Consider the following 15,371-nt stretch of genomic DNA (forward strand, 5'->3'; position numbering starts at 1 on the left):
CTCCAGTGTCAATATAAAAATATTAAAAAAATAAACTAGGTTTAGAAGAAGGTTTTTCCTTCTATCAATGGCCCCGGGCTGGATTACTCTTCCTGCTACGACTGGTGAATTGATGATTCACTTGCTTGTCAAATGTATTGATTGTAAGTCATGGAATAAGGCGTCTGCTAAATGCCAAAAAGGTGTACAGTAGTGTATTTGATAGCGTGTGTACATGGCGCCCCCTGTGGGGCAGTGGTGGGAATAGTTAGTGTGAGAAACACTAGAGTAACGTCTCACACAGGCTTGACTGGTGCTCCATAGGTGGAGTTCCCAGTGTGAGGCCAATAGAACAACACTGCCTCCTAGGCTCTGCCTACCTGGCACATTTTATCTACGTCCTATTGGCTCCAGCGCGCTAACTCCACCCACTACCCGGCACACGGGGCTAGCTACCTCAAGCATACCCCCACCACAGCAACGTCTGCTTACTGCAGAGAGAAAAAAAAGAGAGACCCTGAATGACCATTTTATGTAGAGATGTAGGCTATGTTTGTATGTTTTTGGGCCTCACTTCTTTCTCACTCTTTTCCATGCATACGTGTGCACACAGACACTTAACAATAGCAACTTAACATTGGTGCTTCTTTGAATCAGAATAGTCCTTTGTCTCTTAGCGACAGGGTTCACTATGCAGATCACATTGGGGTGATTGTGATGTCATGGGGGTCGTCCAGGGGTCACGGGAGGTTCACTGCAGGGTAGTAAACGGGGTAGTAAAATGCCACTATTCAAATCGGACCCGTAAGCATGCTGAAACTATGTTGCAATAATCAATAATCATGCAAAATGCTGCAATAATACAAAACATATTGCTGCAATAAAAGCTGAAGATCACTACTACCTGAAGATACCTGCTAATTAACGGTGATCAGTGGTGTCTGATCTCTGGGCTGGGCTGCTGATGCAGGATGCTAGGCTAGCAGGGGTCAATAATCAAAGTCAGACTCAGCATCTTCCCTTCCTAAAGCACCACTTCCTCTGTGTGACGTCAGAGAGGCAGCATGCCTGTCTCTACGGCCGCCTGTCTGCCTCCACCCCAACACCCCCCCCCCCCCCTCATCTCTCCTCCGTTCCTCCATCCCTCCCCCACCCCCCTCTGTTTCTCCATCCCTCCTCCCCCACCCCCCTCTGTTTCTCCATCCCTCCACCCCCACCCCCCTCCGTTCCTCCGTCCCTCCCCCACCCCCCTCTGTTTCTCCATCCCTCCACCCCCACCCCCCTCTGTTTCTCCATCCCTCCCCCACCCCCCTCTGTTCCTCCCTCCCTCCCCCACCCCCCTCTGTTCCTCCATCCCTCCCCCACTCCCTTCTCCTTTCCTCTCTCTGCTCCGCTCGCCTGTAAACCCCACCCCCCCCTCGGCCCACCTGACCGTTTTCAATCCAATTAGAGACGGTGGAACGCAGCCCCTGAATGCACGGGCAGACGCGCTGTGCTTACCAAGTGCGAAAACTGCAGTCCTCCTCTCTCACTCTCTCTCCCCCTTCTCTCCCACTCTCATTCACTATCTTTACCCCCTTCCTCTCCCCATCTCTATCTGTCTCTTACTCTCTTCTATTCCCTCTTGCGGGTCTAGCTGGCTGGCTGCTGCAGCTATTTCTTTTCATCTGGAGGTGAAGCTAGTCTCTGCCTCTCTCCCTCTCTCTCCCTCCCTCTCTTTTGCTTTCTCTGCCTCTCTCTCCCTCTCTCTCTCCCCCTCTCTCTCTCTCTCTCTCTCTCGCACACACACACGCTCCTCTTTCCTCCCACCCTCTCTCTCTCTCTCCCTCCTCCTCCCTCCTTGTGTGTGAGATCTTGAAAGCTCTCTCCCAGCAAGCAAACACTCCTCCTCTCCTGCGTGGGAAACATGTCAGCCATTCTGGATCTGGACCAGATCGCATGCTCTGGAAACGGAGTGGTGAGTGGCGTCTGACTTGACACACCTCGCTCGGGTTCTCTCTGCCTGGGGGGTTTAGTTTCCACAGGGGCTAGGAGGTAGTGTGGAGAGCCTGGCTCTCTTGGTGCAACTGTGGGACTCCCTGGCATGCCTGGCTTGCCTGCCTGCCACCTCAGACAGACAGCTAAGCAGCTCAGTGCGCAGGCATTAGTGTGGGCGGACGTTTGTCTGTAGAACATTGGAATTTGTGTGTGTGTGTGTGTGTGTGTGTGTGTGTGTGTGTGTGTGTGTGTGTGCTTTTGTGTGTCTGGTTGCACTTATTGTCGGATACATTGTGTGTTGTGTGTCGTTTGTGTGGGTAGGCTACATTGTGTGTGTGCGTGTGCTTTTACATGTATGCATGTGTGGTCACCCTAGAACGCATGATACATGTTAAGAGTGCATCGGTTCGTTTTAACGGGATGACATGAAAGATGCATTTGTCAAAGTGTCTGTGAGAGTCTGAGCATGTGAGGGACGGTATATGTATATATGTATATGTGTGCGTGTCTGTGTACGTGCCTGTCCGTGTGTGCGGTCCGTAACATGTCTCTGTGTGTGTCGTACGCGTTTACCAGGTAGAACAGATATCGATACGGGTTTTTGACAATACCTGTTACCGTTTCCCCTGTATCTGTGATCATATAGTATCTCTACGTTTGTAGAGACTAGAGAGAGCAGCTAGACTGGCCTTGTGGTCCCCCTGCATGTCCCTGTGTGTGTCAATATGATCTGCAACAGCCCCCTGGGGAGAGAGGGGGGGGGTTGATCTTTCACCCACATAGCAACAACATGGCTGGCTGCCTTGAGTAGTCTGCCACATTTCCTAAAAGGGCTTTCTTGTTTGATTCGATCCCTCGGGCTTCAAAGCTCTAGAACTAAACAAGTCTCTCTGTGGTCTTAGAATGTCATGGCATAGCAAAGCCGACATGTGGCGCGTCTTGGTCATGTGTGTTGTGTGTTTAGCTGTCGTGTTTGTTTCTGCTCTGTAATGCTGCTGCTCTGAGGTGTTTGATGGTGTGGCTGACAGGGCGGGGGAGGAGATAGAGGGAGAGGGGTGGAGGAGAGGGGAGTGGACAGGCGGAGGGGAAGGATGGCGGGAGATGAGGCGTGACACACACTGCTCTCTCTCTTTACTTCTCTCCTCTCCTCTCCTTCTCTCCCGTCTCCATTTCCCTCTCTATCTCTCCCTCTTTTCCCTCTCTCTCCATGTCCAGATGCACCTACCTTTTCTCTCTTCATCTCCCTCACCCCTCCCTGTCTGTCGCCCACTCGTTTTTCCTCCTGCCTCCCTCCTACCTCTTCATCTGCTTCTCTCCTCTTCTCCTTCTCTCTCTCTCCCTGCGTTTTCTATCTCTGGCAGAGTTGCGGAGTCTGCAATGCTTTCCCATCTGCCGCAGTTAGGCTAAATCTGCTCCTTAGAATGCACTTAAGCATTAGAATGCACTTAAGCATTAGAATGCACTTAATACATTAGAATGCACTTAAGCATTACATTAAGTAGCTAGCCGATCTACTCAGATTTGTTTCGAACGCCCCGTTGCAGAGCCACAGTTCGACTGTGGTAAAGGGTAAAAGGGTTGCAGCCATTGCAGTGCTAACCCCCCCTCCCCCCTCCCCTCCCCTCCCCTCCCCATCCTTCTCCAGGCTAGGAGCCCCGCCCCAAGTCTGTTTGCCTCAGCCTCTGACGCTGAACTGCGGTGTGTGTAGAGGAAGATGGGGAAAGGGAAAGAGGAGTGTGGAGCACTGATCTTAGATCAATACTATAAATGATAAATGTCGGAGCCAGGGAATGTGTTCTGCTCTCTCTCTGGTCTGTATTGAAGCATTTTTTTCACCTCAGCTCCTCTACACCAAAGTCACAGCTTCTCTGTTTGTTTTCCAGCACCTCCCCGGCTCTGTCGCTCTCCGATATCTCTGATATCTGTTATACCCGTCTCTCTCACTTCCTCCTCTCTTTCATGTTCTACTTCTTCTTCTCATCCACTCCTTGCTTTGTGTGCTTTTGGTAGAAACTGCATCATTCTCTCAGTCCAATATTTGTTTCCTTTCCTGGCTCTGTGTGTGTGTGTGTGTGTGTGTGTGTGTGTCTGTGTGTGTCTGTCTGTGTGTGTCTGTGTGTATCCGTCCCATTTCCTGGCTCCGTGTGTGTGTGTGTGTGTGTGTGTGTGTGCGTGTGTGTGTGTGTGTGTGTGTGTGTGTGTGTGTGTCTGTGTGTATCCGTCTGTGTGTATCCATCCCATTTCCCTGAACAAACGTTTCTGCTCCCACTCTGTGTCCTTGGCAGCGTCCTTCCCTCAACCCCCCCCAAAAAAGTCTGCTTCTGCAGCAACAGAGGACAGAATGTTTCTTCTCTAATCGTAACAGGTTGTCCTGCCTCAGAAGTGCAGGGGCTTTACCACCGTAAACATGCCTCTTCAATGGCTTCAGTCCTGGCAAAGAAATAGAAATTGTATTCTATGTGCCTTTGTGTCTCTCAAAAGTGTGTGTGTGTGTGTGTGTGTGTGTGTCTGTGTGTCTGTGTGTGTGTGTGTGTGTGTGTGTGTGTGTGTGTGTGTCTGTGTGTGTGTGTGTCTGTGTGTGTGTGTGTCTGCCTGTGTCTGTGTCTGCCTGTGCCTGTGCCTGTGCCTGTGCCTGTGTGTGTGTCTGCCTGTGTGTGTGTGTGTGTGTGTGTGTGTGTGTGTGTGAGAGTTGCAAGGGCACGTTACAGACCAATCATTTAGAACCCCACCCAAACGATGTGGGTGATGTGTGATGTGGGTTACCCATCACAAGTGGTGACGAACCTCGCCATGTTCTGGCCTGTTCCGAGCCCAGACAGGGATACTGCTGCTTTGTCCTTGAGAGGGCCGTGTAGGCTAACCTTCACTCCCCCATAGAAGAATTAGGACACGTTTCCATCACTTCCTTACTTAGAAAACAGCCTCATAGTGCAGTGTTTCCTCCTGTGTCCTGCCTCAGTACGATAACGAGTGTGTCTCCTCCAGCGAGCCTCTCGTCTCTTTATTATTGATGACCAGCGAGACCCTGAGATGCCAACGCCGTGCCCCACCACTCCCTCACACTGCTCTACACACACACACACACACACACACTATGTCTCTATCTTCCACACACATTATCACACACACTCTCTGTGTGTGTGTATACGCATAACCGACCGAGCCATGTCGAGATGCCTGCACTGTGCCCCACCACTCCCTCACACTACTCTACACACACACACACATTCTCTATCTCACACACACATTATCACACACACTCTCTGTGTGTGTACGCATAACCCGACCCGAGTCATGTCGAGATGCCTGCGCTGTGCCCCACCACTCCCTCACACTGCTCTACACACACACACACACACACATTCACACATTATCACACACACACTCTCTCACACACTCTCTCTGCATACGCATAACCGCCCGAGTCATGTCGACCTTGCGCCGCGCGCGGCGTGGTGGCGTGGTGTGTGACATCAGCAGATACTGTTGTCACCAGGCTAGAGAGGTACACGTTTGGAGGCGAGCCAGGGAGTGACTTTCATTTCCTTGAGTGTATTGCATCACTTCCTGTACCACGTCCATCTTGCATATGCAGAGATATGGGAGATATTACGGGATGCTCGACACAGCTTGATGTTTATTGTCGTCGTCTAGTAATCGTTTAGGCCTAATTACCGTAGCTCTTGTCTTCATACACTGATAGTACAATTAATGACAATGATAAACGAGATGTAAATGTGAATCGCCCACCATTTTATGACATGCCATCGTTCTCTCTGTTAGTCATTTCAGGCTTCACCGTTTTTCCTAGAGGAAGCTACTCGGTGAAGAGAGAGAGAGAGAGAGGGGGGGGGGGTCTGGAAAGCAACGAACGTAGTTTTCAAGTCAATGAATATGAATGCTGCTCGTCCTGCCGAGGCAGCTTTCAGGAGGGCAGATGACTCAGGGATTTTTTGCGCAGTCACGCCTCTGGGAGCGCCGGGCATTTTAACGTCTCCCAAGAAAGACAGGAGCTTTTCTGCTGCCCGCTCTGTTCAGCTCTCTTTGTCCCGTCTGGATGAGAGGGGCTCTGTGAAAGGGGACGGAAAACTCTCTTACTCTTGAATTAGTGCCACATTCTCACACACACACACACACACAGAGAAACACACAATTTTAGATATACAAACACACACAGCAGGCGTTATTATTTGAGATTTGTCTGGCATTTATTGTCACCCCCACACTTTGTGATGGGGGTGTTATGTTATTACATTAGTAATGATTTAGCTTTTCAACCGTAAACTGTGTCTGCGTCTGAGCCAAGTCTCCTCTCACAGGCGATGCTGAGGGGATGGGAGTGATGATGTCACCCGGTTCTAAACCGACTCCTAGTACCTCTGCACCTTTTTTGCAGTCTCGATCTGTCTTATCAAATCCCCTGACCTGTCTGTCTGTTCTTCTTTCTGATTGGCTGCAGGAGCATGACATCGAGACTCCCCATGGCGTGCTTCACGTGACCATGAGAGGCGTTCCCAAGGGCAACAGGCCGGTCATCCTCACCTACCATGACATCGGTCTCAACCGTGAGTGGTTCATGTCCGACACGTATAGTATTCTCAAAATGACTGACTTTATACTCTTATGGACCATGTTTGGTTCATTTCTGGGTGCCGTTTGGACAGGTTGATATTGTTCTCTGTGTTTTGTGTACATATGTTTATAGAAACCTTGTGCTGTTCCCTTTTGCCTTGCAGACAAGTCGTGCTTTAACACCCTGTTCAACTTCGAGGACATGCAGGAGATCACACAGCACTTTGCTGTGGTCCACGTGGACGCCCCTGGCCAGCAGGAGGCAGCACCCCCCTTCCCCTCTGGGTAAGTGTGTGTGTGTGTGTGTGTGTGTGTCTGTGTCTGTGTCTGTGTCTGTGTCTGTGTCTGTGTCTGTGTCTGTGTCTGTGTCTGTCTCTGTCTCTGTCTCTGTCTCTGTCTCTCTCTGTCTCTGTCTCTGTCTCTGTCTCTGTCTCTCTCTCTCTCTCTCTCTCTCTCTCTGTCTCTGTCTCTCTCTCTCTCTCTCTCTGTCTCTGTCTCTGTCTCTGTCTCTGTCTCTGTCTCTGTCTCTGTCTCTGTCTGTGTGTGTGTGTGTGTGTGTGTGTGCCTGCCTATGTATCTCTCTGTGTGTGTGTGCCTTACCTGCTGTTGTTTCCTCTGTGTCCAGCTACCAGTACCCCACCATGGAGGAGCTGGCTGAGATGTTGCCCTCCGTTATGACTCATCTCAAGTGAGTGACAGCCAGACTTCCCTCCCCTCTGTAATACCAGAGATGTGATGAATGCAGTAGTAGTAGTGTACCTGTTGAGTTGTGTAGCTGACCGTGTGGTGCGTCTCCCGGTTCCTTCCAGGATCAACAGTGTGATTGGGATCGGCGTGGGCGCGGGAGCCTACATCCTGAGCCGGTTCGCTGTAAGTTTATCAACAGAAGCTCCTTCGTCCTCCATGTCTACCTCCAGATTGCTTGTCTGCAGGGTTCTCGCACTGGTCTTAAAAAGCCGTAAAGTCTAAAACCCAGCAACCCAATTTATGGGGGCCTAAAAAGGTCTCAAATGTCAGTTATTCGGTCTAATAATGAGGTGCTAGGTCGTAATTTTTTTAACATCTATTTACGTGGAAATGAATCAAGCTGGAACCAAAAAAATGCCAATTCGCTTCCTTTTTTGTCTGTATGGCAGTGAAATCCCTAATTGCATCACCTTGAGGGTGACAAAAAGCTATCATATGGTGTTGTGGATAGGTCTAAAATTCTATTCAAAGATGTCTAAAAAAAGGTCTAAAATGGTCTTAAATTCGACTTGTTGAAACTTGTAGGAACCCTGTGTCTGTTTGTCTCTCTCCTCATCTTCAGTCATGTCTATCACAGAGCCTCCCTACTGTTTGTCAGTGTGAACCCTACTGCCTCAGAAACAGCCTACAGACAGAGCGGCATTCATTACTCCTCTATTCCTCTATACCCTGCCATCCTGAAGATGATGAATCACCTAGCGATCCTCTCTCTCTCTCTCTCTCTCTCTCTCTCTCTCTCTCTCTCTCTCTCTCTCTCTCTCTCTCGCCTTGTTCCTTTTTCTGCACTCAAGGCCTGTCTTATTTTAGCTGTGTTGTGTTCTCTCGGTACAAGAGAGGAGGAAGAGCAGGCAGGGATGAGAGGAGCGATAGAACTCTGAAAGATTAATGATGGAGAGGAGGGGTGGAAACAAATGGAGGATTAGGAATCACTGCGTAAGACGCTCCTCGGGGGGGTCTGCTCTCATTCTGAATTAATGAGAGAGAATGTGTTTGCTAATTCTAGCGTTTAGAGTGGGAAACACACAGTTTTCCGCAAGCTATTGATAGCAGCAGTTTGCTGCTTGGCGATTAGCATTTTTAGTCTCAGGTTTGCAGAACAACTAAACATGGTAAAAAGGTTATTGGGAAATGTCTCTTGTTGAATTCTGCTTTGACTTTATGCACTTTAATAAAACCAGGGGTGTAAACTTGTCACCTTTCTGCAAAATTAGCCATTTTTACTTCAAAATAGGTCATCCACGTGAATCATGTAGAAAGATCTGGAAAAAAATAATTTGGGGGGTGGGTGTCTGTCTCATCCAAGTCACATGATGACTATTCTTCTAACTAATCTTCCTATCTGCTAAAATAACTTTGAGCTTCATGCAGCTAGGTACAATTCTAGACAGTGTGGAGGACAGTCACAGTAAGCAAATAATTATGCGGGTGTTAAGGTTAGGGCCGCCGCTGAGACCACCATTAGCGCTAGCGCTATCCATCTACCACCGGTTGTGCTAGCGATATCCATCTAGCACCGCTAGTGCTAGCGATATCCCCCCCCCTTCCTCAACAAAAACGTTATCTGCGCATTGATAATTGTCTTAGTGCAATAAAAAAGTGTCACCTTTTTGGGCCACCACCAGTTTGCACCCCTGAATAAAACTCACCACATCCCTTTGTAGAGCTGTTCTGGGAGACTCTCATCCTTCATTAAGAGACAGATTATTCCTCTCCTCCTGCTCATTTCTGTGCATCATTTATGCAGACTAATGGTCCTACTTAACCGCATCGTTTCTCACTAACTGGCGTGTCTCTCCTCTGGGCCGCAGCTCAACAACCCCACCCTGTGTGAGGGCCTGGTTCTGATCAACGTGGACCCCTGTGCCGAAGGCTGGATCGACTGGGCCGCCTCCAAGGTCAGTCAACGGTCCTCTAAGAACCATCCATACATATACAACCACCCCTCACTTACCCATCCCCCCCCCCTGCCAATCAAAGGGGAAATATCCCACAGGGCTGGTAGATGTTAGATGGCTGGATGGTACTACAACACCATAGATACCTAACTGGATTATATAATTGAAGTATAATTGTTCTCACTTGAGAGTGAGGGATAGGGGTAGGACATGATAAGCCTAGGCTTCATCCTACTCCCTTTCCAACATTGATAGGCCTGTACTCTTCATATTACGGTAGTTATTTGTTCTTGTATTATTTTAAATCATGTTCGAAATAAAAAGATTCATTCATTCATTCATTCATACCTGAGGTCTAGAAGATGATGCTTAATTGGTCATCGTCCTGTCCTTTCTCTGCAGCTCACAGGGTGGACCAGTAACCTTGTGGACATCATCATGTCTCACCACTTCAGCACCGTGAGTCCCTGTGGTCCTGCCATTCATAGCTCTGATTACCATTTCGTGACATTAGAATTATAAGGTTCGATCTCCATTTTTGTCAAAATTGAGTTTTTTACATAATCTGATCCATTAGGTGTTTATTAATGCCTGTGTGGTGTTATTTTTTAAATGTTGACATTTATGAGTTAGTAATTCATAAAATACAAAGGTTCCATCTCACGAAACATAATGGAATGTAAAAACTTTGACGCTCAATATCTCTGAACTGCCCTAAACGGAGATAGAACCTTATCATTCTAAACGGAGATAGAACCTTATCATTCTAAGCTCACGATTTATAGCATACTGAAGTAGTAGCCTTGTTGAGGCTACAATTCCATGACAGATAGAGTACTACTGGTGTCTTCCATTAGCTCACTGATGCCTTTTCTCTCAGGAGGAGCTGACAGACAACCTGGAGCTGATCCAGACCTACCGCCTTCACATCTCCCAGGACATCAACCAGGACAACCTGGCCCTTTTCTGTGGCTCCTACCAATAGTATGTTGAGATGGAGGGGCGGGTGGGGGGGACATTGGGATCAGTTTTTACAGAATGGCACTACTCTACTGATGAATGAATTTGTCGCTTTAACAATAACTTTCCGTCTTGTGTTGCGTGACAGTCGTCGGGATATGGAAATCGAGAGGCCAATCGTGGGCCTGAATGAGGACACAGTCAACACACTGACGTGAGTCTGGGACTGAGATTCACAGCGTGATTCACTGGCTGTTTGGAGGCGTGGGTTTTGCTCATTCTGTGATTTACTGAAACACGTTTTTTTTCCATCCTAGTTGCCCTAGTCTGCTGGTGGTCGGAGACACATCCCCTGCAGTGGAGGCAGTGGTAAGTCTGACAGAGTTGTGGTAGTTGTAGTTTTTATTTGGTTGTGGTAATTAATTAAAAGCTGATGCCAGTGTGTTCTGATAGGGGGTTTTCTTTAACAGTCACTGACTCCTCTCTAACCGTGTTTCAGGTCAGGGTATCTGCGGTGTCTTGAAAAGTATTAAAAGTTGATAAATCAATTTTGGGAAAATCAAGACCCTTAATAAGTATTAAAAAGTCTTATCACGATTTTATGAGGTCTTCAATTTTGTAGGTATTTTTCTGAATTATACTCTGTCCAAAGAGTTTGAGTCCTAAAAACCTTTAGTAAACGTTCATGAATTTATTAGTTTTATTAAAAAACAAAGATGAACCGGAAATTCAGTTGTATGATAGTGGTCTAGTCTATTGCAAACTAAAACTGTTAAGTTAAAGGTGTCACTGATGTAAACGGTTACAGCTCCAAGTGGCGGTGATGTCTGGAAAAAATATTGACACGGTCTTTAAAAAGTCTTAGAAAGGTATTGAAATTAACCTCAAGATTCCTGTATATACCCTGAGTAGGTAACATAGACACGGCTGTTCTAGTGTCAACTGTCACTTAGATCCAACTGTCACTTTCAAATTAACCTCAAGATTCCTGTACATACCCTGTTAAAGCTGATGCCAGTGTGTTATGAAAGGGGGTTTTCTTCAGTCACTGACTTTCCTCTCTAACCTTGTTTCAGGTGGAGTGCAATTCCAGGTTAAATCCAACCAAGACTACACTACTGAAGGTGAGGGGGTACATGTGTAAAATCATGTGTTTAAGGACATCCTGTTTGTATATTGCATTTTCCACTGTGCCCGATCCGTCTTGTATGTTACGTGTTGAGACTCAAAGTGACACTAGATGGTGACGCACCGTAGATGGAAATGTGTAGTCCTCTCTAACATGGTTGTAGTTTGTTCTATTTTTATGTAACTAGAGATTTAAGTGTTTCATATTAGGCCAAATGTAAAATTGTATGATGTATGATATATGATACATTTTTATGTTTGATATTTGTAATTTAAAGTATGTTTTATATGTTAAATGTTACTTGTAATGTATGTTTGATATGTGGACCGCACTAAAAGTAGCTCATGCCTATGGGTATAGCTAACGGGGATCCTTCCAATAAATAAACAAATAAATAAATAACGGTTCCCGCTCTTTCTTAGATGGCCGACTGCGGAGGGTTGCCCCAGGTCGTGCAGGTGAGGTTTCTACTGGTGGCAGAGATCTCTGACGATCTGAAATCCTGTTTTTAATATAGTTACATACATTATCCTAATATTACATTTAGTTTTTTTTCTTTTTGGTAACGTCTTAACATCTTTGTCTGTCTGTCCACAGCCTGGAAAACTGGCTGAGGCCTTCAAGTACTTTGTTCAGGGCATGGGTTACAGTAAGTACAACACTCTTTAATACTTTGTCTTTGTCCTTCTGTGTTGAACGATTTAGATTTATCTCAGTGGAGTGGAGTGGACTCCACTCCTTTCTCACAAGGTCTTTGTTTCCGTGTTATTTCAATTTGATCAAGAATAATGGTGAATCTGGGCCGGTAACCATAACAACCCCAGATTGTTTTAATTACGCCACTAACGAGCCTTTGAATTGACTTGTTTTTCAGTCGTTGTTGTTGTTGTTGTTGTGTTCCCAATTTATTTCCTGTGACGTGAGTGAAATAACAACCGTAGTAGTGTCAATGAGTTTTGTTGTTGTTCAACTATGGCTAGACCCCTCTCCTAATGTGTGCTGGAGTGCAGCCAACCACAGCGCTTGAAAAGAGACCTTGTTTTTGTCACCCTGGTCACGGAGGAGGCGGTTATCGCACTTCACCGCTAACGTCCATTTCCTCCTCTCTCGCCTTTTGCAGCGTTCCGTAGCCTCAGTTCTCAGTAGGTGAGGAATAGAGCTCTGTGTAACATGACTGACTAGAGGCACCACAGACATGCCGAACAGCGATTGACTTCCTGTTAAATTCTGTGTGGGAGAGAAGAGACTGTCTTGTTTTTTTTGCCCTGTGTGCTTTTCTTTCTCAAGCCGCACATCTTGTTTAAGATGCACCCCCCCACCGAGACCCCCAAAAGCGCATACTTAAACAGGCTTCTCGGTTTTCACCCTTCATTCATCTGTACAGACGGCTCTTTCAGACCGAATTCATCACAATGCATACACAAAGCTTGGTTGAATTCATAGATTAATTGAGTCCTGAAGTTTGGCCTTCCCCTGTCCAGATTTGATATGATCCCGTGTGTTTCCTTCTCCTCCTCACTGTGAGTGCAGTGTTGAGTGGTTGAGTGTGTGTGTGTGTGTCAGAGCCCACAGACGGTTGCGAAAGGCCAACCCTGCAGAGTCCCCTGCAGAGAAAATGCCACTGCAGGATTAGAGCAGATTAAAGGCTCTTTTCATGCAGGGAAAAGTCGTGAGAATAGCAATAACACCTCAGCGTGTTTCCAAAAGCTGACTTTCCCCCCTCATTAATGTGTTCATGCCTGAAATCAGAAAGAAAAAGGCATTGTTTATAATAGTAGGCCACGTGAAACTGAATTCTGCCCAGGCACTAATCTGTATTAGTTGTGGATGCCACTAATTTGATGGGTGTCCGAAGGGCCTTTTGAAAATTAGCCCAATTCTGCCTGGTTCCCTTTGGCTCTTCTTTTCTTTTCGAAGACACTCTCTCTGTTCCCTCTCCACTAACCCCCCCCTCATGGAATCTCACATACAGAATTTCAACACAGTTTCTCCTTCTTTCTTTCTTTCCTTTCTGTTCCTTCCTCCTCATCACTGCTAACAGTTCCCTACGTTCTCCTCAGTCACCTGAGCAACGAATCAGGTACCAGGTTCTTGAGCCGCAGCAAGTCCAGTAGGTTTAGACCTCGCTGGCTTCCCCCCAGCCTCCTTCAGCCTTGTCCACATTAGATGAATGGCAACGTATGCATCCAAAAGTCTCTGTTACATCATCAAATACTGGCATTTTCAGTATAAGGTCCAGTGTAATTGAAAGGCCAATATTGAGAATGTTGTGCATACTTTGACATAGACTCATCTATGTTTGTGTTTTTATATCGCTCCTTAAAAGCATGGGTCTGGTTCTGACTGCTCTAAGTGGTTGCATGAGGAGTTGGTTTAGCTTCATTTGAGTTGAGTTATTTTCGTTGTTTCAGTGGTTTTATTCTGTTGTGGCATTTTCCATTTTTCTGCAAGGCCGGGCTTCTCAGCGTTTTTTAGTGATAGTCCATGGTGCTGTGCCTTTTTCTTTATTTAGTTGCTCCCAATATTTCCCCAAGATTTGTCTTGCATGGTGAATATTGGCAGTGTTGCTTAGCTACATGTGCTTTTCCTAACAGAGGGAAACACATTGTTCTGCTTCTCAACTTCGTTGCCCCCCCGCCGCCGACGCTAACGCTCTTGTTGTTGTTGTGTCCCAGTGGCGACGGCCGGGATGACCCGTCTGGCCCGCTCCCGCACCACCTCCTCCTCCAGCATCACCTCCATGGACAGCAGTCGCAGCCGCAACCTCAACAACCTGCTGGATGGAGCCAACAGCACCGGGGTGCTGGACAACCAGGCCGGACCCCAGACCTTGGAGGTCTCCTGCTAAACCTTCCCCACCTCAGCCCCTCCTCATCACCGGATAGCGGCCTTCACTGGCGCCCCTCTCCTCCTCCTCCTCCTCCTCCTCCTCCTCCTTCTTCTCCAGTAACTTATGTCTCCCCATCTGTCTCGCTCTTTACCCTGCTCCTAAGCTATTCAATGCCAGGAGGTTCTGTGATGAATTGTGTTGATAAATATGAGAATATATATAAAGGCATATTATTGAATATTATACTGTATACCACTGTCAAACGACTTCCAGTCACAAGCTGAGGGGACAAAAATAAAGAATTATATATAGATACACTGTATATTCCAAAAGTCAAAATGGTACGACGGCCCCGCCCCAACTATTTCCCATCATTTTCTATCCTGTGCGTGCATGTCTCTTGTGCGAGTGAGTCTGGAGACTTATTCTCCCAGATTCAGTTATTGTGTCTTTCTCGTTTTTGTTTTTCTGATCGTTGCCTTTGTCACATCGTGTATTTATTTTTGTTCCACCATGTGTAGAGGTTTGGTCTCTTGAGTCTCAGGAGGGTTTGAGGTGTCCCATCTCTTCAGATCTTCTGTCCTCTATGTCTAGAGAACATTTACACTAAAACCTTCCATTCATTCATGCACATATATTTAGAACACTTTTTTATGATCTTTTTTTTTTATGTTGTGGACTGTGTACTCACGCCTCCGTTGATGTTGTGACATGTTGTGGTCGTGTGTTATGCTGTACCGTACCCTTGCTGCAGTGCTCTGCTGAACCACCCCATTTACACTGTTGTACAACCATCGATCAAGCTGTGTGCACAAATAGAATTCCACCGTACTTGCAAAATGTGTATTTTTTAATGTGTTTTTTTTCCAACGGCGAGTTAAAGTGGCCCAGATAACTGAATGAACGAAGCACTGTCTGTATTCTGGCTTAGCTAGGAGTAGGACATTAGTCTTGCTTTCAAAGCAGCCTCCCCAAGGTATCTGTTTAGAATACGCAAAAGAGAAAAAGAACGGCAATAAGAAGGTACTGTGGGCCAACGATATTGTGTAGATTGTCACTTACTCCTCCTTACTCCTTTTGTAATTGTTTTCCCCCTTCTGTTCTTCATTAATGTTGTTTTTCTAGTCGGTTCACTCATCTCTTGAGTAGACACAACTTAACGAGTAACAATCTTAACGAGCGTGTCCTGATGTGGAAATGTGTTCCGTCTCTTCACTGAGGGGCCTAGTGGTGCTTCTCACTGTCTGCTGGTTCAACCCATTTATACTACTGTACTACTAAA

General features: G+C 46.8%; 1 protein-coding gene across 1 annotated transcript in view; it reads left to right on the forward strand.

Annotated features, from left to right (window-relative positions):
- ndrg3a (ndrg family member 3a) overlaps positions 1-15,371 on the forward strand; it is a 37,910-nt gene extending 22,539 nt beyond the window's left edge. Inside the window, exons 4-16 of the mRNA XM_080545487.1 lie at positions 6,416-6,521; positions 6,693-6,813; positions 7,154-7,216; positions 7,338-7,398; positions 9,084-9,170; positions 9,573-9,629; positions 10,051-10,154; positions 10,279-10,344; positions 10,448-10,499; positions 11,207-11,254; positions 11,682-11,717; positions 11,857-11,908; positions 13,935-15,371. Coding sequence (XP_080401613.1) covers positions 6,416-6,521; positions 6,693-6,813; positions 7,154-7,216; positions 7,338-7,398; positions 9,084-9,170; positions 9,573-9,629; positions 10,051-10,154; positions 10,279-10,344; positions 10,448-10,499; positions 11,207-11,254; positions 11,682-11,717; positions 11,857-11,908; positions 13,935-14,107 — 1,026 coding nt within the window. The 3' untranslated portion in view covers positions 14,108-15,371. The remainder of the gene's footprint in view (positions 1-6,415; positions 6,522-6,692; positions 6,814-7,153; positions 7,217-7,337; positions 7,399-9,083; positions 9,171-9,572; positions 9,630-10,050; positions 10,155-10,278; positions 10,345-10,447; positions 10,500-11,206; positions 11,255-11,681; positions 11,718-11,856; positions 11,909-13,934) is intronic.

Source organism: Nansenia antarctica (genome assembly GCF_963989245.1).
Source record: "Nansenia antarctica genome assembly, chromosome: 15".
Lineage (NCBI taxonomy): Eukaryota > Metazoa > Chordata > Actinopteri > Argentiniformes > Microstomatidae > Nansenia > Nansenia antarctica.